Source organism: Diorhabda carinulata, chromosome X (genome assembly GCF_026250575.1).
Source record: "Diorhabda carinulata isolate Delta chromosome X, icDioCari1.1, whole genome shotgun sequence".
Classification (NCBI taxonomy): domain Eukaryota; kingdom Metazoa; phylum Arthropoda; class Insecta; order Coleoptera; family Chrysomelidae; genus Diorhabda; species Diorhabda carinulata.
The window spans coordinates 66,594,066-66,620,841 of record NC_079472.1 but is presented as its reverse complement, the minus strand read 5'-3'; the positions used below and the strand labels follow the sequence as shown (position 1 = coordinate 66,620,841).

The 26,776-nt window shown below is 31.5% G+C and overlaps 2 protein-coding genes across 8 annotated transcripts in view; both read left to right on the top strand.

The window, feature by feature from the left end:
* Positions 1-26,776, top strand: part of LOC130902236 (protein madd-4) — a 161,275-nt gene that overhangs the window by 114,112 nt on the left and 20,387 nt on the right. For all 7 annotated transcript variants that reach the window (XM_057814196.1, XM_057814194.1, XM_057814198.1 and 4 more), the window contains exons 3-6: positions 1,454-1,552; positions 2,222-2,395; positions 23,987-24,247; positions 26,027-26,171. In XM_057814196.1, coding sequence (XP_057670179.1) covers positions 1,454-1,552; positions 2,222-2,395; positions 23,987-24,247; positions 26,027-26,171 — 679 coding nt within the window. The remainder of the gene's footprint in view (positions 1-1,453; positions 1,553-2,221; positions 2,396-23,986; positions 24,248-26,026; positions 26,172-26,776) is intronic.
* On the top strand, positions 16,590-18,294 carry LOC130902237 (spidroin-1-like). Its single transcript, XM_057814201.1, has 2 exons — positions 16,590-16,781; positions 17,783-18,294. Exons 1-2 carry the CDS (start codon positions 16,770-16,772, stop codon positions 18,221-18,223), a joined length of 453 nt encoding a protein of 150 aa, XP_057670184.1. The 5' UTR covers positions 16,590-16,769; the 3' UTR covers positions 18,224-18,294.

Here is a 26,776-nt window from a genome sequence, read left to right as displayed (position 1 = left end):
TTAGACGTAATTTACTCCATTTATATCGTGCCAAAAAAGTGGAAATACCAATTATATATTCACTTATTCACTAAATGAGAATTTTTCACATATTAGAAGAAAAAAGTTAACAATTCAATTACTGGAAGAACTGAATTATAAATGATCAAATTTGATGTTCGAATTCATAGCCAATTTCTAACTTTTTTGTAACTTTCTAAATAACATTGTTGAAAACATTATTCGACGTCAAAATTTAGTGCAAAATTATGAGAGTAAAAACAGTTTCAGAATTCAATTATCCTTGGAATGATTAGACTTCTATCTAGTATTACTAAATGCCCTCAACAGTCTCATACAGTGTACCAAAATTTATCGCTTTACCGCTCTAAAATTCCTCAGGAACGCAATTTGGTAAAGAAGTGAATTGCCCTCAATTGAAACATTTTGGGTTTCCTCATATGTCTATATTCTGTGTCTGATGTTATGCGGGAAAATTCGTTTACATTTTGTGAAGAAACAGAATCAAATTTCTCTTCAAATTTTTTCTTTGAAAGTAGGATTTTCATTGGTTGAATCCTCGACACTAAAGAGCTCTTTCAAATTATATGTGGTTGCCAAGTTTCAAAACATGTATTTTCTGATGAGATTTCAGAATAAAGAGAAATATTTTCACCACGTTTGCTAAGTTTTTCTTCCTCATACTTTTTTGCTTCTAGTCACCTCTTCTGTTTGAATCTATTCATTGCTCAGGATGAACGTTGATTCTAGTTTCTAAGTAACATCTATCTTATGGATTCCAACATATACACAGTAACTTAAGGAACTATATTTTTCGAGGATTGGTGAAAGTCACTCTGTTGGGGTAGCCTGCTGGAAGCAACGAAAGAATTGAGAGGTTTTCGAATTCAAATATAAAATTGAAAGAATTATTATCTGGGAAGACAAATAAGTATATTACGCCCCGTCTGCACCAACGGCGAGTCCTTCTGTTGTACTGTTTATTTCGAGGCCCTTCCCATGATCATAATGAGCAGATATGTTCATATCATGGACAACATACGGAGATAACATCATCTCACTGGTAGATCCGCTGAATTGAGATCTAATTCTTATATTTTTGATTAAGCCAGGGAAACTGCATAATGTTGACTAAACCTGTAGTTAAATTTCCTATGTCACTGAATAGACTTAGTGATTCATCTAAGAGAATCATATCATGCTGATTATAACCTTGAAGCTGCTCCACCAGACGGCATAGATATGATTAGAGTTGTATATGAGCTGTCTTTGAGCTTCTACACTTTTCCGATCTAACATAAAATTTTAGTGTTTATTATTTTTCACTATACCCTGTATGATATCTCCATTTTATCGATTGTTTTTTGAGGTAGTCACTTCTTAATTATGAGGTTGGGGATATTTCATATATTTCCCCCAAATATATTCGTAACATACATTTTTTTTGTTTTAGATAATCTGTTGCCTCGCAGTAAGGTCTGTGGAATATAATGACACATCTCCAGATGTTTCTGGGGTTTTATTTTCAACAGTGGATGATGGCTCAGAACAGGTAAGGTTCCAGCATGTACTAATATCCTTAGCTGACCTCTTTCAATTGGTGTGAAATCAAAATTTTGTTAAATTTCTTCAATCATCATGATTCGTAGTATTTTCCAAAAATTTTATTTTCACGACAATTTAAGCAAGAGAAAAAAACCTTAAATATAAAATTCACGTGTCACAATATCAGTTACCATACTCCTCCGAAACAACTTGACGGATTTTTATCAAAGTTTATATCCAAATTCAGTAGGTTTGAGAATCGGTAAACATCTATTTCTCGTACCCCTAAATATTGAGGGTGCTCCACTCATTCTTTCATGATGCAGCTTCCAAAAATACATTCAACCCTTAATTTCTACCCTCCTACGATCAATTCTTATTTTTAATTTGTTATTTTTTTATTCTATTCACAAATTAACAATAGAGTTGCAAGATGGTAATATAATATATAATTATGTAAGGAATCCTTGATTGTCTAGGGTTTTTTTCTTCTCAATACGCCGGTTACAAGGAAAACACTTTTAAAAATAAAAATCTGATGCTTCTTAAATGATTGCAAGATCTTTTGCCATACTCGGACCGAAGACTCAACAGCGCAAAAAATATAAATGTGATTTTAATCACAATGTTAAAATTATTTTAGCAGCTCTCACTCTTAGTATTTCTATAATTTCAGGAGCTTTCTGCACAACTTGAGCGGGTCAATGATATTTCAGAAGGATGGTCTGGGTGGTCACGATGGACTCCCTGTTCTAGATCCTGCGATGGCGGCATTTCTCGACAGCTTAGAACTTGTACAGTAGACAAGTGTCGAGGAAAACATGTGCAGTACAGAATTTGTAATACACAGGTATGTATTTATTTATTTATATACTGTAAATCGTCTTGTTTTGCAGGTTACACTGAATGAAAATTATTTTTTGAAAAAGGTGAAAATGTTGAAACATCAACATATTTCAGTCCTCATCAAAATGTTTTCGAAAATATATATCAAAGTCATTGTCAGAAGTATTCTGTAGTAGTATTCTGAGATCTATAAAAAAGTTAGTACACAAAATATTGAATTTGAAATTTAAAGGATTCTACTTTCACTTATTTGATTCAATTAACGGAGTTCATGTGTGATTTGAACTATAATTAGCTTCTAGGACTCTTCTAGGACTGATTGATTTCCTTCACCGGTTGATCAAAATGTTATTGTCTTCGTACCCATCAAATTCAGTGCACCTTTCCTTAACTGTGAATAATTTGTTTTTTGTCTTGATGAGCAACTAAAGATACGGAATTTTCTATATTCCGTAATAATATTTATGTTATATTTTCATTGATATAATCATATAACTTGACAATGTTAGGTTATAATCTGAATCTAAACGAAATTGCAAAGTAAAGCTGCTTATATCATTTCTAGATAGACAAATTGTGTATATCTTCATTATTTCTCATTTTTTGTAAAAAAATTGTAATTTAGTCAAGATCATCACACAGTGAACATCATATAATGATATATTACAGTCTATTTCAGAAAGGTGTAGAGTAATAAAATAGGGAATTCCGTCCAGTTCGACTTAATTTCGGTGAAGGACACAGGCGTAGGTCTTGAAATAGTATTGTTTGTAATATTAAAATTTCAAGTAATTGCGTAAGACAGTTATAAAAAGTATGTTTTCTGGACTGAGGTCGAAATATTGTGTAGGGATTACTTAGGTAGTAGATTATGCAGTTACGTTTTGAATTTAACAGGTAACGTTTAAATTTCTATTAGTGCCTCTGCCTAATTTCAATCCTATTTCAGATTCGGTTTCACCATGTGTCGTGAGGGCAAAATTTTCAGACCTTTATAAGTATAGTTGTTTAGCTTAACGCATCAGTTTTTGCTGTTAAGCCGTAAATAGTTGTTCACAGTATTATACGATTAGTAATAAAATGGCGTCATTTACACTAACGAAAAGATGTTCCAATAATTCTCCACTATCAGTGAATGACAAACTTATTATTTTGAATGTACACGATTGCATGAAATACGATTAACCAAAAGTGTAATTCGAAGAAAAGTTCACTCTTTTTATTTTAAAAAAGAAATACCCACCCTAGACAAGATTTCAATGGAGCTTGGCCAGTATTCCGTTGATAACTAAAAAACTTTTATGGGCTACTTTGAGAAATATGAATTTTGCCTGGGAAAAGCATAATAATAAAGCACTTTTAATGGAAAGCGATGAAATTGTTTGCTAGCGACGAAAATACTTAAGAAGTATAAAGCAATACAGAACAGAGCAGAAGAAAATCTTTTATCTTGATGAGACGTGGATTAATGAAGGTTATACAGTACCAAAAATGTGGCAAGATACAAATATAACCAATGCTCGCCAAGCTTTCATGGAATGCCTGTCAGGGCATTAAGGTTCCTTCAAGTAATAGGAAAAGACTAATAATCGTCCATATTGGAAACGAAGAGGGATTTTAATAAGAAGGTTTGCAAACCTTTTACTCGTACCATACTGGAGATTAACACGAGGACATGGATTTGGATGTTTTTGAAGACTATTTTGGTGAAATGATAAAACATATCCCGGCTGATTCAGTAGTAGTTATGGATAACGCAAGTTATCATTCTCGACGCATACAGAAGACTCCTACTTTATCTTGGAGAAAACAAGAAATTATTGACTAGTTAAGCACCAAAAGTATTGAATTTGAAGATAACTTGATAAAAAGAGAACTATTATTTCAATTTGCTTGTAATATACGGGGAATGTAATAGGGTTATTAAACGAGCCTGCCATACTTTCCGTTTGCGATATCCGTATAGACCACGACCCACCCCTGATACACTTACGCGGCTCATTCACAATTGTAAAACCCACCGTGCATTTTTGCAGTTTTGGGATACTTCAGAGCGTATCTTGAAAATTCATTAACCGATGCGGAAAGAGATTTGGGAATATCAGAGATAAGTATACACAGGATTCTTAAAATACACAAGTTCCAACCGTATTCAATCTCGATACAGAAGTCAGGTAACGATCAAAGAAGGATTGCTTTTTGTGAATTTAAACTTAATTTAGACGGATGAGGGTAAAATTCAGAATAATGGAATATTTAACCAGCGTAACTCTCATTATTGGAGTGATACTAATCCTCACATGTTGCGTGAAAGACAGTTACAAGGGTACTGGAATTTCAATGTTTTTGCTGCGATAAAAAATGACAGTATGCTGGTGGTACATTTGAATGGTAATCTTACTATTTAAATTTGAGGGTGAATTTTGCTTCAAATTTTTGTTTATTTCAGGTAACAGATATCTAGAAATATTAGAAAATTATTTACACCCACTTGTATCAGCACGACGGGGCCCCACCACACGGTAGTGCACTTATAAATAACTTTTTACAGACAGATTTTGATGACCGATAGATAGCACATGATGGACCGTACCAATGACCTTCCCGTTTACCAGATATCACCCCATTAGATTTTTTTCTTTGGCGTCGTATAAAAGATATCGTGTATGCTCGCCGCTAACTACGAAAGAAAACTGTCAGGAAATAGTTCGGATTGTATTTCGAACTCTTTCACCGCAAGAAATTCGAAACGTCACTCAGCACGGGTTTTTAAGAAGACTCCATTAATGTTAATTAATTAAGAAATTAAAAACCATGAAGATTTCAGTTTCTTCAAGTTTCTACAAAAACCGTTAATTTGAGATATATGAATTTACTAATGAAGTCCCCTTAATTTGAAGCGTAGAATCTAATTGCAAAGATGAAAGTTTTCAAAATTTTAGATAGTGAAATTCGGCACCATGACACCCTATATAAATTTTTGTCAAGGTTTTCACAGATTTTGAAAGCTGTAAGTGTTGTTTGTCCAAATCCCATAAATATTGGACCTGACTCATTTGAACTTAGAAATATGATTTTTTCAGTGGACGGCTGCATGTGTCAAAAAATTTCGAAAATGTGAAATAATTAAAAAACGGTGGACTCTAAGCATACGATGCCTTATATAAGGTTATATTTGACTTTTGCGTAGATTCCACATATTTGAATTCCTCTGCCTCGGGTGGCATTCAGATGAATTTGTAGGTAGCCCTCTGAATTTCTTCTTCGGTTGTCACTTGATCCATACCATTATCATGTAAAACATTTATCATACTCAGCAAAGTAGCAGTCATATCAGGTAGGGTTCCGCTGATTTCCTTTTTGAGAATCTCAGCTTTGTCCAGACCATTTTGAATTGTGACAAGAAGATCTCCATTTCTTTTTATTAGGATAGCTAATAAACTTATGAATTCTTATGTATTCATTGTCTGGGATTGAAATTATGGTCAAAAATACAATAAAAAAAATATGTATAAATGTATAACAATACTAAAATTTTACTTACAATAATTGATCAAGATTTCTGGTGATTTTGATATTATTAAAGCTTGTAAAAATTTTTAAATTCATGGAATTCAATATTCAAATTTACTTTGATAGAAATATTGATCAATTGAATTATTTATTCTGGTTACTATGGGGATTTTTATTAATTTTTCATTGGTTTGATTTTGAGTTTCAAAATATATTGTATTTGATTCATAAAATATGAAGATTTGTTATAAGAATTGGTGATATAGATTATTCAATATTTCTTCCAACACATTTTGGGATTTTGTACCTTCTACCAATTTAGATATGGATTTGCTTCTCCATCAAATTGTATCTCATTATGTTCATATTAGTAAACCTTATTCTCTCCTATAGAAATCAGTGTAATGATGACATTTATTTCGCCGCTATCTGCTATATAAAATAAGGAATCAAAGAAATGATATTGAATTTAGGGTAATTTATATGGAATGAAACCACGACGTCGATAAGAGGAACAGAAATAGGTAATGCGTTTCAGATGAAGCTGCTCTCGATCGGATGAAACTGGGGAACGAAAAAATGGGAGATCGATAAAACACCTACAAAGATAAGTTACTCATACTCTTCTATTGAAGACTCCATAAATTTTGAAAAATATTGTGAACTCATTATATTTTCGTTATATTTTGTACATCACAAAAATTTTATTTCTTTCTCTAGTGTCTCCGAAAATTAATAAACTCTATTAATCAAAGGTTTTTTTCAATATTAAAAAGATATTGGAATTTAGACATAAGGCATTATGTTTTTACTATTTCAGGTCATGATAATCGATGTTGAAAAGACAAATAGACCAGACTTTTCAATTCAATTTTCAAATTATCAGTTAATCAAGATCCGAGTATGAATGGAATATATTTTAGTCCTGGCAATGACCATTTTTCTCTCAATACAGCACCGATTTTCATAATTATTTGAATTCAGGTTCTACATGTCTTTTATTTCAAATTCTCAAAGTTCACTTAGTGTTGGGGCCGCTTTTTCCCTGAAGGTGATTTCTTTAATTTCCTAGAACTTTTGATAAATTAATGCTAAAGTAGATTTTGACAGACAGTAATCAAGTCACAACGTCAATTATTAATCAATCTTTCAAAAACTATTGAAAACAAAATTAATTTTAAAACAGAAGATACCTAAAATCTATCAATCAATCAATATATAGATTGATTGGAAATTGTGAACTAAAAATTCAAACTTTCGGGACATATGTTATTAATGAGGTGTGATTCGATTTGAAACTCTCGCAACGAACCAACTAACTCAAAATGGAATTATATAGAATTGGTTTATGATTTTTGATATTTATATGGCTAATAAACAGTATATCCTGAAAAATCTTTTTTATGACCCAACCAACTTGGTCCTCAAGATATTTGAACTTCAATTCGTGTCTTCCTATGTCACAAAAAAGATCACAGATTTGGCTGAAAGATCCATCCAACTATCAGATCCTGAATATAGATGCTAAGCTATTCAAAAAGCAAAAACTGCATTGGAAGAGAATAAAAATAATCTTGAGTAAAAAATGAGTAAACTTGTTCTCTGTTGATGACCTAACAAGTAATTCAATTAAGGTACAGTTTAAACAGGGAAACTTGAATGGAAATGTAGTTCTCTGGTAGAAATAAAATTGTCAAGACTTTCAATCAGACAATAAAGGACACACAGTGTAATGAAAAAATTCTTTAAACAGATAATAAATATTCTAGATTTTCAAACAAATCCATTCAATATCTACAAGGATTGCCCAATGAATTTTAATCGAAATTAATCTTTTGTACATTTTAAACTCCACATCTCCGTATTATGAAATCCCAACGTATCTCAAACATTTTTAGCGTTGTTAGGAAATGCACAAACCATGCTTCAAAATATTTGCTACGATGAGAATAAGTCTCTAAAAGTAACTTTTAGATAATGGTACCGAGTAATAGAAGAAAGCAATTGTGGGAGAGATGTTGTAGAATGTTATCGCAAATGTTTAATTTTACTCATATAATTAACTGAAATCAATTAGTCATAATATCACATCAAAACAACAAACATAAAATACAATCCCCTAAACAAATCAAATCATCTATATTTCTCTTATGTGCAAACTTGTATATAAACATAGCAAAGGATAAATTAACTTATCTACTTGCTAGATGAATGCATATCCATTTCTTTTCTTATTTGTGAATTTTGTTGCGGTCAACGTAGGTAAAAATTTTAACTTCCCACAACCAAATGATTCAGTCAAACAATATTTAATTAAGCGAAATCCATTTCTACATTAAATTCTTAACCACGCCCGTTCAGATAATATTTTAACATTGTCAAGGCCTGTTTTTTGCGTGACAGGAGAGATATTTGCATAACGTAAAATATCTAATTGCATTCCAACCTTCATAAGTGTTCGTAACATTCCATCAAGGATTTAGTTTCAGATACATTGTTCCTGCTTCAATGTTATTAACAATTTAAGAGGTTATCTTTTGGTCGAAATAATAATTATATCAATAGAATACCGTTCTATTTGTGATTTTCAGGCTTAATGTAACTCAATGATTTATTGACAGTGTTTGGATGAAGAATATCGTGGCAAATGAATTCGATAATGCGTATTGAGAGAATTAACGGCTTGATTACCGGATTCACGTCAAAGGTTTATAACATATATATATATATACATACAGTAGAACTCCAATTATCCGAATTAATGGGGACCGGGACCCATTCGGATAATCAAATATTCGGATAATCGGAGTTTTTTTTAAAAAAATTGCCATTGGAGATATTGCACTATTTTTTTATTGAATTAAATGAAAGAAACATGATATTTTCACATGTTTTAAATATAAATAAAATGTACTTATGTACAAGTTTAGAAATAGAAATCATTGTTTTTCAAACATCTCCGTCAATGCGCCGGAACTGGAGTGAGGATTCATACCATGTGTTGTGCCTACACTGACTTCGCGGAGGGAAGGACAATAGTGAGCGAACGCGCAAACACTAGCTTCGCGGGGGGAAGAATAATAGCGCACTTAGACTTTTTTTGAACAAATTTTTTTTTGAAAGTGATTCGGATAATCGGCGATTCGGATAGTCGGAGTTCGGATAGTCGGAGCTCGGATAATTGGAGTTCTACTGTACGAGTATCTTATATGAAGTGGAGCGAAATCTGCCAGCTAGGATTATAAGCATTTTCGTATTGAGATAGTAGCATAATTAAACACCAAAGTGTAATAATTTTAATATATTTCCGAGTTTTCAAATACTTACGTAGTCATCGTTTGAAAGTACTGCAATAATTAGTTAAGAATTGCGGATTTTTGAATTTCTTTGTTTTTTTCTAAAAACCCAAATCGACGCTTGATAGGAATATTAAGGTTATTGAATATGGTTATTATAGAAATTGGCGTTCGCTCATAATATAGCTGTCAAAGACTTTGTTACAATTCAAATATAAATATGGGATACTTATGGTAGAGTAACTGTTAAAATTTTGATTCATGATCCAAAATCAAAATGAAAATGGCGAAAGAATATAACAGAAGATGCTTCCTACTACAATGTCGAAAAAGGACATTCTTTCCAATTTTCTACAGAGTAATATCAAGCATATTGAAATAAAACTCATACGCCAAGAACAAGAGATCATTAATAGTTATATCAACTATAATAGGTTAGTACATAGCTTTTAAATAATGAAATTTTTCAACTAAATAATTGATTCAACAAATGAATTCACTTTTGAAAGTTTCTGAAGCAAAATCTAGCAACAAATAAAAATATTATTGTCTCTAAATCCAGAAAATATGATATTATTTCAGAAAAAACCTTTTAATAAACATAGATATACCGTAAGCCTCACTGACGATTGGATAATGGAAATACCCGATGTTCTCCAAAAAATACTTAGACCAAATGAAATATTCGTGATACATATACCACACGAATTTCGACCCCTTATCTGTGATTACTTTAAAAAACTTTTGACACGACCGTTGAGGCTATTTTCTGGAATAAGTTTCTACAAGACATAGAAGAAGAACAAAGACAAATAGACTGTGTAATACAATATCATACCGAAAATCATAACGGCATAGTCGAACCTTATAAACATTTGAAAAATCAATTTTACTGGCCAGCCATGTAAACTACTATTTCTAATTTGGTACATCACCTCAGTTAGGCCCATTATTAAGACTTGAACCTTTCGAAATAATCCATATTCTTGTTCCATTGTAACAAAAATTATTACCTAACGATTCATTTAGCAAATATGCTCAATGTCACAAAATCTCACACAAAATTGCAGAAATCCTTTTGTATTCAATATTCTGAAATGTTCGATTAATGTCGTGAGGAACCTTCCAATTTTGTGGAGCTTTAATAACTTGGTTATGACAGTATTTTTAAATTCGGTGCCGTTGTCAACTACTAGAAAATTCTTAGAACAGACTCTAATACAAATGAATGATAATTTTTAGAAATAATCTACCCACAAAACAATTATCAACGATATTACAATTCCATCATTCTATTTTATAAATTTCGATGTGACTATGAGTAATTTGATGGCATGTTGCCACTTATTTCAACATATAAAAATTTAAAATAAAAAATTTATCTTGTGTTGTTGAAAATAGTTTTTTATTTCTATATTCATGTTGTAGGAGATGTATTGATTTATATAATTGTGATAATTGTCATTGTCAAATTATATTTTATTGAAGACCACAATAGGTCGAAACATTCTTATCTGTTTAAGAGGAAGTCTCAGTTCTAAACTCTTTGATTCTATACCAAGCTTTTGGAAGTATTGGTAACTATTTGCAACGCTGGTAAAAATATTATAATAAACCGGTTCAAACCATGGTAACGTCCAACAATTACAACAAAAATTTTAATCAGAACCTAACCGAAGTGATAAAAAATATGTGGGTAAAACGGATGAACTAGTTAATTCTACTCTTGTGTTTCTGACGATAATGAAGTGTGAATACAGTATATACAAATATCACAGGAATACGGAGAAACCAGTTAAAGCAGCTCACTAATAAGCTGAGCAAAAACACTGTGTTCATTCAAACAAAAATTCTGCCAAATTTTAAATAGAAGAGATTCATATTCACATCCTTTGAATCAAATATGATGCAAAAATTCAACTAAGAAAGAGTAGAAACCGAGTTGTACAAAGTAGAGTATGTAGAAAATCAGAAAAAAATACTATCTAAACGTTAAACTCAATAAGAGCATTTAAAATCAGAAGTAAATAGAACAAAGTACCCAGAACCGAGAATATAAGCAAAAGAGAGTATTATTCCAGTTAATTGCTGGTGAAAATGATATAAATAATCCTACAATTCCAAAACAATGAATACGTCAACTTTTTCAGTCCCTATACGAACCTTTATTATCTAGCGAAAATGAAGTTCCTGGAAACAACAAATATAGGTGATAAAACATGTAAGAAAAAGTTTTAATGTATAAATTGATCGACTCATGATTCTATTTCATAAATTTCAATGTTACCGTGAATATCTTCATTTGAAAATTGCTTCTTCTCGGTGATGTGATAATTGAGGTGGAGGAGTATATTTTCAATTGCTTTGAAAGCCCATTTTCATATAATAATACGTTCTCCACTAATCATTTAATTGTGCAACCAATCTTTCATTTCAACAACAGATGAATCATAGCGCTATTTATCGAGACGCATCCATTCTCTCAGCCCATTACTTTCTCATTATTCTCAATAATGTATCTTAATAATTTAAATACAATTCATATAAGTTCAGAAAGGTATAGTTTTTCTTATAAATTGTCTTCGTTGTCTATCGTTATCTTGTACAAGAAATTCCAACGTAAACAATGGCATTGAATCAAAATGAGTGAACATTTCATATTTATTTATCCTAGTTATCCGTGAACTTCACGGAAAACATCAACTTGGTTGACCACACCCGACGTAACGGCGTAACTAAAACCGGACACCAGAAGACTACTTTAATTCGAAGGTAATAAACGGTTTCAAATTTATAGCGTAAGTCAGTTTCAAGTCCTTTGTTAAACATTCAGGACACCCCCGACTATTCAATTGTTTTCGAATGTAAAATGAATTATTATTTGGGACTTGTTATGATATTAACGATTAATTTCTGTGCTCCAGATAATTCAGGTAGATGGGGGACTATAGTTAATATTGGAGACGAGTGCAACTGCTATCATATTTCATATCAAAATATTGTGACGGTTAACATGGAAGCGTAGGCAAGAGGTATAAAATCCATCCATATGCAACCGAACTTTTATAGGCCACTAAAATTACATACACATGTTGGCAAATTTTATAGAAAGCCAATTGAGTTTTCAGCATTCAGCCGTCTTATTTTAGTGGAGTGAGTTGAGAAGAATGATGAAAATCAACTGAATTTATGTATTTATGTAGTTGATGCTTTCAATTCATTATTTCTGTACGATCCATTATCATCACAAAAATTCTATTCACTAGAGACAATATGACGCTATCAATACAATTTTATTTCGAATTTCACAAGCAAAATCAATCTAAATTTCAATTGTTCTACCTTTTTCGTGGATTCTCTTTTCTTTCGCTCTACTGTTAAAAAATCTCAGAATTTCTGCCCTCTATACAATATCATTTATATGGAGGTGATAAATGTCAAGTGGAATCTTCCTTTTCTTTTCTCTCCAGCCTTATAGGGCATCGCAAGTTCTATACTGCGATGCCCTTCTAGACTACGATCGAAAGGTTCAAATTGGAATGACATTCCATATGCCATTATTTCCAATTTGTATTATGGTAGATTATTTAGTTTGTCAGCAAATACTATGTAAATAATTCGTATATACTTTGTAACGCAAGCGGCGATGTTTGCTTTTGGATGCTCTGTAGATTGTTTTCTCGATGATTTCTCGTCCTGAATTTTCTGCTTCTATCCAAGTCATTTTGTATATACGGGAAGACTTCTCCGTAAATCTTTAGTAATGATAAATTCTTGACTTGAGGTCTCTAATGATCAATAATGACAATAATAGACAATATTTCTGATGTTTCCATCTAATTTAGATCATTAACCAAATAAAATCTGAAAACTTGTATAATTATATAAATCAATAGATCACCTACCAAGCTGTCTTCAATCGATGAATACATTTATCTATTTCATTTGACTGATTTTGTATGACAAATATTGAACTTAAACATACAATTTCTCGTCGGTGTGTACGTTCCATTCTGGTATCGCATTTACTTGTAGGGCCATGAAGGTGAAATTAGAAATGTTATATTGACATGTACTTGTTGGTCAAAAGTATCACAATAAAATGACTAGTGCAGTAATCGTATTGTTATGGGAAAATGGGGTCCCAGAGCAATTGAAAATATACTTTTCGAAGAAAATGTAACAAATTTACCAGTGAAAAAAACTTTATAATAGAATAATAATTATATCAATCAATAGATCCCCACATTCAAATCAACATATTTACAGTAACATCGAAGTTTTTAAAATAGAATCATGAGCTACTCAAATTCTAAAGATCTTTTTCATTATTTCTACAAATTCACTTTTTCTTGTATGTGATATAGTTATATAAATGTTGTGAAATTGTGAAAATGAAATAACTAAGAGTAATCTTTTTCATATAGTACACATTTCATGTCTTCGAATATTTATATCATCGAGAGCTTCAATTATAGCAATTAATATAGATATATAAAATTGTTGATAACAGCTATACCTTCAAGTCTTTATATTCAGACAATGTTTCATGGTAATAGTTTGTTGAAATATTGCTAATTAATGAATAGCAAACAAACTGGTTTTCAGCGTTGATAAAAGTAAAATATTAATGAGAATAAAACAAAGCGTTGTGAAAAGAGCTTAAACGGCTTAATTAGTTTGTCGATTTTTTGAGCAATGCTAGTCCAAAAGTTTCCTCTTCCCTTTTTGTGGAATATTTATACATTTTAAACATAACAGTTAGTATTTCATTCGCGGTTATCTTATCTGTGGTATCACCTATGTTTGTTTTTTCCAGAAACTTAATTCTCACTAGAGTTTACGTTTTCTGAATACTTTGTCTGTACAGTTTGTGATTCTGTCTATTTAAAAGGTAGCAAAACTTTTGCTTGAGTGATCTCAGCACTTTAGCTCAGCATATTGGAGAATTTACCAATTTTCAAAATATTTGTTAAACTTTCCCATCACTGTCACGAACCGTGCTATTATTCCGTGCTATATAATGTCTCTCCATAGTTGTGTAATATTTGTATATCTATATTCACGCTTTATTTTCGTCATAGTAATAAGAGTGAGAAGTTCATCAGTTTTATAAATTGTTGGACTTTTGATAGGAAGCATACAACTTCAAAATTGTATCCATATATAGTACAATCATCTGGTAATAATTGATAATAGTTCGTGTCCTGATGTACTCTCTGAAACTTTCGAGTGATGTTTTCACTTCACACAATTGTAGATATTTTGGCTCGATTCGTGACTTGTCAAAGAGACATCTCAGGAGAAGAACATTGACTCCTTATTGCCTCACCCTTTCACATTTGTAAAATATATCAAAACTTTTCCTAAATGGTAGTAAATTGGTAGTAAACTAATTAAAATATATTTTAGTTTTCCCATCCAAAAGTTTTCATGTTGTGCCTTTTTAATGCTTCATGTTTTCCTATTATGCATTTTCGTTGTATATAATTTTTATTTCGTTATTCTATGGATCAAATTATTTGAAAAAAATTGCGAAATGCAAATTGACATCAATATGGGTTACTGACTAACTGTACAAGTGAATTTAGTAAGCACGAGAAGTGATTATGATTTTTTAATGTTTTTAACGGTAGTGTATGAAGGTTTCTCTCCTATTTGTACAAATAAATTTTCGATTTGTTTTCACATCTTCAATAACTAATGACACTTCTTGCGATAAATTCATAAGCTGTCTGAAATTCCTTCTCATTGCAATGTTATCAAGGTTCCGTTTCAATTATAATCTAATGCAACAGGCTCGGACATAACAATGCCGTTAAGAAACTAGTTCAAATAGGAAAAAATGAAATTGTTACATTAAAAATTCAAGTATTATAATAACTTGGAAATTGTAACTGTTCAAGGTTAACAAACTCGTTTTATTTGTATAAGGAACTCTTTTACTGGTTCAAGACATATGAAAAGTAGATTCATGTTTTAGCAAATTTTCATCATAACACTTCCAAAAACAAACAGAATTTTGAGGACAGTCTCAAATAAGTTCTTAATCAGATCAATTGAAAATATTTTTCTACGACTATATCACAAAACTGCTGTATCTCATTTCTTCACCTGATTAAACAATTTTAATTCTAGTTATTATTACAAAATAAATCAGATCTCCTATGGAATGTCAAATATCAAGTAATGACACAGTTTCCTCACTGTAACAATGTAATCTTCAATATTGTGAATAATTAAACTTTTGTTCGAAAATTTCTAAAAAGAATGTTTGTCATTCATGTATAATTGATATTTGTATTGTACCTATCGGATATTTTTAAAGACACTAAATTTGAAGTTCATGTTTGCGACATCATTTCGCTATTATCTATTAAACCCGAAGAAAAAGTATAGAGTATAATTCGCGTGGTATGCTAATTTCCAACTCGTCGAAAATGACTTTCATTGCTTGCTCGCTTAAACAATTCCTTGAGATAAGATAATATTGAAAAAAAAAGTGAAAACATGTTTAGTTTAAGAAATGGGCAACCTATTAAGCAATACAAAATGCACTTCGTTAAATAAGCTGGTTCTAAATTGGAAAAAATCTTTACAATGTGCTGGTAATTGAAATTAAAGTTATGTCTATATCTATTCTATAAGAAGTATTGAGCTATAACTTTTTATCATTGTATTTATATTCGAACCTCGAACCATTTAAATATTTAAATTATTGTTGAGACATTTAACAAATATTTATTGTTGTAAGTATATTTTCTCAACTTTCTGCGAATTTCTTTTGCTTTTTTGACTTTCTCATGTATGACAAAATTATTGTTATATACATTAAATTCAACAAGTTCCAATTATTTCTAATTCAATCATAATCAGTTTCACTTTCGTTGCAATAATACTTCCATTTAATCACCAATTATATTGGAAATCTGAAAATTTAACTAGCAAGAAAAAAATTGAATATGATGAGCAATTACATAATAAAATCGTTAATTTCAAAATATAAATCATCTCTTTTGGAAAAAATGACAGCCAATTCTAATCTTCATAGAATGTAATATGATGCAATTGAAATATTTTCGTAACACAATAAGTGTGAAAGTGAAGAGAAAAGAGGGAAAATCTCACTATATCGACATAATACGGAAATATATAACTATTGAAGAAAAAAGTTTTTTATGAAATGTACCGCCTGTTTAAAAACTAAATAAGATTCTTGAAAAGAAAACTTATTTTTATATCTATATTATCATGTAAATCAGAAGCTGATTGAGTTTTTATCGTACCATTTTGTAAAAATTTCACAGAAACCGTATTTATTCATTTATATAAATCGGTTCCTATTCGGGACAGAAATACTTTTCTAGTTCAAATGATTCTTTTTTTCTAGCCAAAACATATTGTTTTCACAACTTTTCATCTGATCTTACTCTCCTCATGTGTATACATGCGGAAAGAGAATGACTGTTTGTCTTATTTGGGTGTGGACAAGGTTATTGGTCACTATATAAAATACATGTAATAACCGATATTTGTATCACTTCTCCGGTATCAACCCATTAAAACAACATGAACCCATTGGTAAGTAATACCTAAACCTGATATTAATTGAAATAGTCGAGAATGAATATTCTCAGTTTGTCATCCAACAATATGATATGTAATTGTTCATTCTGTTCTTAACATAAAGTTGTCTTTCCAACTCAAATGTTGATAAATCGTCTACATTTAGGTAACTTCTAGGGTATTAACAGATAATAATCTTGAAGTTCTGACTTTATTCTGATCTTTATTGAAATATCATTTTACTTTGTCAATTTTCATAATTAAAACAATCCGTAGAACACCCATCATACGAATATCGGAATAAAAATTTGTTTTGGTTACACTAAAAAAAGTCTATCCTTAGTTTTGCATATAACAAAAAATAAGCTGTAATCCACAATTACATTTACAAAATAGAATAGTATATTTTGATCGAACTGTTCTCGTATTTTTGATCATTGATAGATTTATCATTTCTATGTGTGTCAACTTTTTTTCTCGTATTTGGATTTTTGAATTCTTATGATTAAATGTATATTTTTTGATATTCCACAGTTTGTTAATGAAATTTCATTTCAATTAATCGTATTGATGACATTTTGAGATATTTTTTGAATTGAATTAATTTCTGGAGCTGTAGATCAGAATTCACAATTGAACTAACTCCTTGACACATGTTTCGACAAACAACTTATCGAAGTTAAAAATTATAAAGAGATCGAAGGTAAACTTCTCTTTCGATCATCAAAATATTTTGTTAAAGACTTAAAGAAAAGTCGAAACGTCAATTTTATCTATCTTGCAAAAATAATTAACAAAAAAACTAATTTTGAAATAGAAGGGACCGGAAACCACGAAGATTTAGAAACAAAAATAAATATTTATGTATATTTATATTTCTAAATGTTCTTGATTTTAGGTCTCCTCTGTTTTAAAATTTAAAAAATATCATATTTTGATAAAGACTTGAAGAAAAGGCGAAACGTGAGAAGAAATTCAAAGATAGATGATTAAAAAATGGAATATTTCTCTTTCAGTCTGCAGTTATATTTTTCGTAGCTGTTGCTACCGCCAGCGCTAGTGGTATCTATGGAGCTGGCCTTGTTGCCAGCAAAGGAGCTATCGAAGGCGCACTAGGAGGTCAATGGATTCCTGATGTACCTGTAAGCGGACATGGTGGTGCTCCTCTTGTTGCCGCCGCTGGAGTAAGTGCTAGAGGTGCTCTTGAAGGTGCTCTTGGAGGCCAATGGATCCCTGATGTACCCGTTGCTCACGCTGCACCTGCTGCTCTAGCTGCTCCATGGGGAGGTGCTGGTGTCGCTCCATGGGGAGTTGCTGGTGTCGCTCCATTAGGAGTTGCTGGTCCTTTAGGTCTCGGTTTGGGTACTCCATTGGGATATGCAGCACATGGAGCTTCCAGAGGAGCTTTGGAAGGTGCTTTGGGAGGTCAATGGATTCCAGACACCATCGAACATTAATTATGTTCAACGTATGACTTCTGTAAATTATATAAATTCATTGAATAAAAGTCAGTTATTTGCCTAATAAATTTTTATTTATCGGTGTATTGAACTATAAACGATGTTTCTTAGATGGAGACATATTTTCTGTTAAATTTGATCCTCAAAACCTCCTTAGCAGTAAGAAATTGAAGTAATTTATATAAATTGAAGGCCAAAATTCTTTGTTCAAATTAGGTTTTCGATTTTTTTGTGATAAATGGAAAGATCATATATAAGTTTTATAACAAAACTATTCTTTTTTCTCGCAATAACTCAAAAGTTATTTCAATTTTTTAATTAAGTACTGAGGACACGCTATTAGCTCCCGAACAAACCCGAGTTCGTGTGACATCATGTTGTTAGTTTTCACTCATTGCTTTCAGTTGATAAGAAATGATGAGTACAGTGTTTAGATCTATTTAATTCTGTGGCCATTGTTGAATATTCAAATTTATATTGAAAATGTCGAACCTTAAAAGTTAACGTTCTTGTTGTGTACCATTATGTACGAATACTACAAAAACAACAAATAAAATGTTTTCGAATGTTCCCCAATATGACAAACGAAGAAATAAATGGTTTTAAGCAGTGCACCGTGATAATCCCAAGACAAGCTTTAAGTATTTCTTAACATCATTGTTATTAATTTGCAACCACCTGTAGACACAATATAAAAGATTATTATTACTTACAACATCAAACAACTTAAATTTAATGGGAGTATATAAATTACTTGCTGAAGATCCTGAATTTTTCTTGACAAATATTATTTTTACGACTTGAACATACGTTGAACATAACATATAGCTTTGTCGCGGTAACTCCATGCGATGTTCTACAATTTAAGAAATAAATAACATCAAATACAATGGAGAATAAAAACTTAAAGGCCTCAATCTGCCTACTCCTTGGAATTCCACCGATGAAATATTATATATTTATTAATTTACGCCACCAAGAGGGCTTGATTTAAATCCTTTGGATTTTTCAATTTGGTCGCAAATGAAGGCATTAGTTTACAAAAAAAAAATTACTTCCCTTCCACAACTGCGACGGAAAATAGAAGAAGCCACGGATGTAATTAAAAATTAGACAAGGATTATTTGATATTGAGAGATCTTTACGAAAGCGGATCATAAAGTGTATTGAAGTAAATGGTGGGCATTTTTTATTTTCGTTTACAAATTTGTTATTGTTACATTTTTAAGGAATAATAAAATATTTTTATGAAAAAATTAAAATTTATTGAACTTTTTAGAAACAAATTACTCGATCACCGATTGAGTTACACGAATCAAAGAAGAGTAACTTTTTTTGTAGAATTCAACGCTTTTTAATATTTTTTTTAGGGGCCAAAAAAAGTTTAACACAAACAAGTGTAACTAGTGCCCTCTATTAACAATGTTAAATTAGAGTGCAAATTATCAGAAGTTTATATGAAATTAAAGTCGTGACCAATACTAGCACTATCTATAGTAATTAGAATATTTGCTGATCCCAGTGAAATTCCTATTATTTTAATTAGTTTCGTTTCACCAATGCTACTATAAAAATGTGAAAATGAATTATCTAACTATACTAACAAAAACTGTCGCTGGCAGGGTTGCCATGTAATATCCTAGTTTTTTTCAATAAAACTCATATATTGAAATTGTTTATCATTAAAAATATAGTTCATTTCACCCGAACCCGTTGCCAATCACCTTTTATGCAATATCCACATGTAAACACTTGAAACACCTGTAACTATTTCTAGCGATCGCAAATACTGCTACGATAGCATTTTTACTTAGTAGTTCAGTAAACTGTATTGCATACTATCACATAATATGTATTCAATATGGATTAAAATAGTTTCAATTTAACAATCCTCAGTAATTATATGCTCAATCCTACATTTAGGATCCTAATGATAGGAACTGTAATATCCTATGGTATCTCTATATTCGAAATATTTTCAATACAATATTTTAATAAATTTTTATGTTGATAACATTAAGTTTATTATATCGATAAATCATTATAAATAACTTACTTGTTTGTTAGAAAAATTTTGAAAAATGACTTCAATAGATGTATGAAATATTTGATTTATAAATTAATTTGGTACGATCATTCTCAAGTTAAATATTGTTCTTTGGTAACAAATAATTTAATTATTTAAAAGCTTTATTTTGTTTCTGGCGTATGAGAATTTTTTCTAAACGTTTAATATTATTCTGTAGCTCCCCCTCGAAATGGTCCATGGAAATGTTGGCAATGACGGGAGAGAGGTGAATCCCTTTGGTTTTCCAGTAGAAATTTCCTCGGAATATGAAGTAGGTGTCAAATAAACAGTGTTTGATGAACAAGTCTGGTGCAATGTGGTGACTAGTGGCCAGGGCATACAAAGCTCAATTAAAAGGCTGTTGGACAATAAGGAGATAATATCCCATCTGACAAGAATATCTTTAGAAGAAATATTAAAACTGATGAATTTAATATTTTTAGATCTATCAATGATCATTATCAATTAAAATTTCTTCTTTTAAAAGCATAAAATATTGACGTTTCGCCTACTTTCAGTCTTTAACAAAATATGATTTTTTTTACACTGACAATTTGCGTATTTATATTAATTACGGATATCAAGAAAAACTAAAAATCAAATTGGACTATATTTTAACACGAAAAATTACTGTTTCTTCACTTTCAACATTTCAAATTATTCGTAGTAACATCAAAACTTATATAATAGAAATTTGAATTTCACTTACATATCAGTACGTTGTAATAATTGTGGTGTTGTCTACATAGAGCACACGCAATATTTAGAAAATGGACTGAAAGGTCATCAATTTATTAAAACAAATTGCATTAACGAACCACGAAATATCAAAGAAACAAACAATCAAAAATTCTTGAAACAAAGAAGAGAACACTAGGATTCTCTTTATTGGTCTTTCAAGATTCGGCATCAAATATGTGACGGTTGTGATTGTTTTCTCTTTTACACAACCCCTCGGCCCTCGTTTTTAATTATTATATTTGGGTTAATAATAGCTCCTAGCATACAGAACTAAATGAGATCAATCTTTCTTCTTTTTAGTAAGACAACCGCTTCTGTCTTTTCAGGTGCCGGAATCAAGTTGTTTTCCTGTATGAAACTAAACATATCTGGCAGGCCTAATTGATTATGCATTAATATATCTCCATTCTTCTCTATTACCACTTTCACAACACCATCGGCAAAGTCTATTAAAATTATTCCATAAAGTAATATGCTGCTTACGATTAATTACCTTATAAGAAAGAATTATTTGTAATTGCCTATCTGTTATTTTCTGAGCTTGTTCAATATTAGTTACCATGATGCGGTGTCAAATGCTTTTTTCACATCGATTTCATCACTACAACACAGGGCCTTTTATGTGGTATGCTGTAATTTGGAAATTGATCTGATAATAGCATGACATTTTTGAAAGCGCTCACTCTTTTTTCTAGGAGATCATAATCCCTAAGTTTTGCAGCTGCTATTGCAAGGGTCAGTGAAGTTTTGAAACCGTCCTCCATTATTTCTTCTCAAGTCAATTTCTGCACGAACTGGGAACCGATCACTTTTTTCATGATAATTCAACTGCGTGTCCACAGATGTCCTGATATAGTTACTTGCAGACTTGCAGACACTCCATTCTCTTCATCATACGGTTTTAATCGCTTTTATGGGAGTTTTTAGGAATTCCTTATATTCCTCCAAAACGAGGAGAGTTGTTAGAGGATCTTCATATATTGTTTGTCTAGCATAACGTATCTTAACACATATTTTGCGAATGTTGGGTCGCTCTTTTCTATCATGATAATTCGTGCTTCACATATTGTGATTGAAGTCTACTTTTGCTTTCCCTTAGGATTGCAGTATCGATTGTGTTAGAATTTTGTTGTGTATGAATACAACCACTACTGTATATTATTATTCCCATTCCAGAGTCTGCATCAATTTCCGGCAAAGCTACTTTAATTTGTTTGTTCGAAGTTAGCTTGTATTTTATTTAATCCAGAGCTTTGAAATTGGTGCTATGCTGATTAGAATCAATTCCAGCTTCATTGGGGAAAAAGGGTACAACATCTTTCTTGTGTCTATGGTAGAATGACCCCTGTCGTCCGGAATTCCTAATGACTATTAAATCTACCCCACCTCTTCAACATTTGTTTTGTTTTAAAATGCCACTTTTTCCTCTAAGGTATCTCAGAGGATTTTGCACATAACGATCATGGTAGTCTAGAGTTGTTTTCCAAAATCGACTTCTTACTCTGGGAATTCTTCAGTTAGTTGCTGGTAATTTTCGAGTCTCATATATTTTGTAAGTTTTCGTCTCCTCGGATATTTCTTGACAGCTTTATTACAACTTTTGCAATGAGTTTGAGCTGAAATGAGCCACGCGAATTTACCAGCTAAATTTCACGTTCTCAAGGCCGCGTGGGGTTTACGAGGAATATAATTTTGCTTCCTGTTCCATGAAAAAGAGACTATTTGAAACATGATCATCAAAGCTATGAAATTATTTTGAAATTATGAAATTTTCAGAGCGAATCATATGTGGGTAAATAAAAAAGGAATAGAATATTAATATCACGTTTGCTTAGTACAGTTTCCTCGAGATCTTCCATTACTAATTGTGCTATAGCACTTGAAATGGAAGCTCCCACGGCACAACCATCAATTTGTTTATATATTTCATTTTAATATTTAAAGGATGTTGTCTTAAGTGATTATAATAATAAAATGATGGAATAATTAAACGATGACGCAACTTACAAGAAAATTGAATGAGATCTTAAAAGTTCTTATCAAAAACAAAATAATTATTTTATTCGATTTTGGAAGGAGCAACTTTGTAGATGCAAAGGCTTGCCTCCTAGAATATATGGTCCACCAAAGCTGCGCAAGCCTGCCATTCCTCTTCGACTGATTGTTTCAAGTATCCAAACTATCCCATTGCCCAATTATTTGTAAGATATTTTGAAAAAAATTTTATATTACTTACAAATACTATATCAAAAACACATGGGATTTCAAAGAAAACATTAAAAGTATGAAAATTTTTAACGAATATGTATTTATTTCGTTAGATGTGGTTTCTTTATATGCAAATATCCCTATTACCATTGTGTAAAATATATTGATATAACAATGAGACGACAAAATTGAAGAATTCACACTTACAACAACGTACTTTAAATATGAAAATGAAGTATACAAACAAATTGATGGTTGTGCTATGGTAACTTCAATTCCATTCCAATTCATGTCATCCTATGTCACAAAAAACGATCAGTGATAAAAATTTTGGCTGATAGATCTATCCTACTATCAGGTGCCGAATTTAGATCCTCAGCTATTCAAAAAGCAAAAACTGCATTGAAAGTAAATAATTATCCGCAATAAATGACAAACAACATATTCAAGAAGAGGATAAGTAGATACTATAATCAGAAAATTAATTAATTAATTGAAAAAATAGACACGGGATTATCATTAAATGAAGTTACTACCACCAAGGAAAACGGATTTTCAAAAAAAAAATATGCACACATATAATATAGATTTCAAGCTAAGCAAAATATGTTTTATAAAAGATATAAACGCTCGCGCACTCACCTACACACACTCCTATCCTACAATTTCCTTGCCATGTTCACAAGTGTCTCATTGATTAAGACGAGTAACGAACTATGACTTTAAGTGAACGTTTATTCCAGGCGTGTCCTGACCCCCATGATTTTCGAGAAGATCAATGCGCTACCTACAACAACATACCACTAAACGGAATCCTATATGAATGGGTGCCTCATTATATGGACAACTATCCTTGCGCTTTAATTTGTAAAGGTAGACCAATCGATTTAGATGAATCTAATGAGGACTTCGTTGCGGTGGTAGAAAATTTTTCGAATAAAGTTCTTGATGGTACTAGGTGTAGACCTGGAAGCTTGGATGTATGTATCGGAGGCGATTGTCAGGTGAGTTAATCGGTTGATTTTCTTTTGTCTCATTCAAATTGATATAGCAATTGATTATGACTATTAATAGTTCTACAAAAGGGAGTGGAGTAATGGGAAATCTAAGTAATATATATATATATATATAAGTGAATCGAACTAAATGCAATATACACTTCATTTTCTCGAAGCGTTTTGAAAAGTTTAGTCCCGTTCATGACGTCAATTCTTCAACTGGAATAAGTATTTCAGATATTCATGATCACCACACATGTCTCAACATGTTTTTCAGGTCCTCGGACTCAACTATTTCTTCAATGGAAATCTGTTAAAGGGTATCTAAGGCATATTTTCGTAGTACGTTGGGTCTTTATTTGGGCACAATTGCTATACTCCATTCGTAAAGAGTGTAGAGTAATAAATCAATCCCTCTCCTGGCCACCATAGCCGTAGTCACATTTAATAAAAATTTATTATTTTATTTTATTAAACCTTAGCAAATGAATCCAGCATTTATTTTCTAGGAAATTTATTGCATCATGTTCAAATTTCCAGCTATGTTTTCTTATCGGCCAAAACAATTCCTTTGGGGTTTTTTAAGAAAGGAATAATGTGGACGGGTAAATATTTCACGCCCTTTATAATATATATCCATACCAGACAGGTTACCTGCAAACGATTTGTAATATGTTTTCTGGGAAAAACTACATTTTGAAATAAAAGATTAGGTATACTTAAATGGTTATTGACAAGTTTCAGCTTGAGAAAAAGTCCTATGAAAGAAAATTCCCAATACACAACTGCATTCTCTGTTAACGAGAAAGCCATGGCTTTAAATGTATATGGTGCATTAGAATATTAGTACTCTTCAGTGAGTGTGAATGACCTAACAAGTATGTGTTCGAAGATGACAGGTCTAGGAAAATCAACGGTCTACAAACTTCTTAAGGAAATGAAAACAAGTGGATGTTTAAGTGGTCCAAAGTCTCGGTCAGGGAGGCCAAAGGTTTACATCGATAAAGATTACAAATGTGCAAATAGGAATAGGAAAGTCCACCCATTTTACTTAAAAAAGAAAATTACTACCATTGATAAAATTTTGGCGTCCTTGTTGGAAGACGAATGGCCACCAATTAGCAGAAATAAGCTTGGGCAAGTTCTACATGAACTAATTTTTCGTTGGAAATACCAACGTGAAGATTCATATTCAAAAGATTCCGAAGAAATCGTTTGCTGGAGACGATCTTATTTACGGACGATTAAGAAACTCCGGGAGGAAGAAAAAACTATTTTTTATTTGGACGAGACTTAACGAGGGACTATCAACAGGATTGAAAGCTCCATCAGGGAAACGCAGACGATTAATAGTAACACATATTGGCAGTGACAGTGGTTTTGTTTATGGTGGCCTACTGTTATTTGAATAAAAAAAAACGGTGACTATCACGAAGATATGAATGCAGATGTGTCTGAGAAATTCTTTATACAAATGCTAGATCTTATTCCAGCCGGATCTGTAATTGTTCTTGAAAACGCCAGTTACCACTCGAGACAAGTTGCAAGTCTACCTACGACATCATGAGAACAAGACATTATTAACTAGTTAATACAAAAAAATATTACATTCAACAAAAATGAACTTTGGTCAATTATCAAATTAAATAAAAATCCCCACAAGAAATTATCAATACTACCCTCTAATTATAGCTTATCATTTACACTCATTTCATTGTGAAGTAACATGAAACTCAACTGAGTAATATTATCTACAATTATTCAATTGAATGTCTTTCTTTACAGCAAGTGGGTTGTGATTTACAGATTGGTTCAGAAAAACAAGTCGATGAATGTGGAGTATGTGGCGGAGATGGTTCGACGTGTTCCAGGTCACTATATCACTGGATCCTTGTTCATACTTCATTGTGCTCTGCTACTTGTGGGGGAGGTAAAGATTAATATGATATGGCGTAACAAACTAATACATTTAGTGGAATTCTGTGTATTCTAAGAATAGAATCATCACCTAATTCCAATAAGAAGCATCATACTTCGTTAAAAAACAATATTATTAAATATACACGCGAATTACTTTTCTAAATCATGCGAATCTCAATAAAACTCACATACTAATTGTTTAATTACCCAACCTAGATCATAATCGCTTCCGATTAATCTGTTATATGATCATTTTTTCCTCTTTAATCACTCTGATGCTACTCATTAAGAGATAATCATCTATCCAGTATTTTCTTGATATTATGATTCCTCTATACATAATTTTCTCATTTACTTTAAAAAATATTTGATTTATTCCGTCAATCCTCCCATTTCTATGGCAATTTCACTTTTTTCTCCTTTCTTACAGTTTTGAATTCTCTATTTCTCGGTTTCCAGAATATTCAATATGATACTAAAACATTATCTATCAATGACTTTGTGTGAGCCAATATATGGTAGCTAGAATAGCTTCGACTTTACCTTCAGTTTTGATTGAAATTTGATATATTGTTAAGAATTTCCGTCAATTTGTAGTAAGGTGGCACACACTAG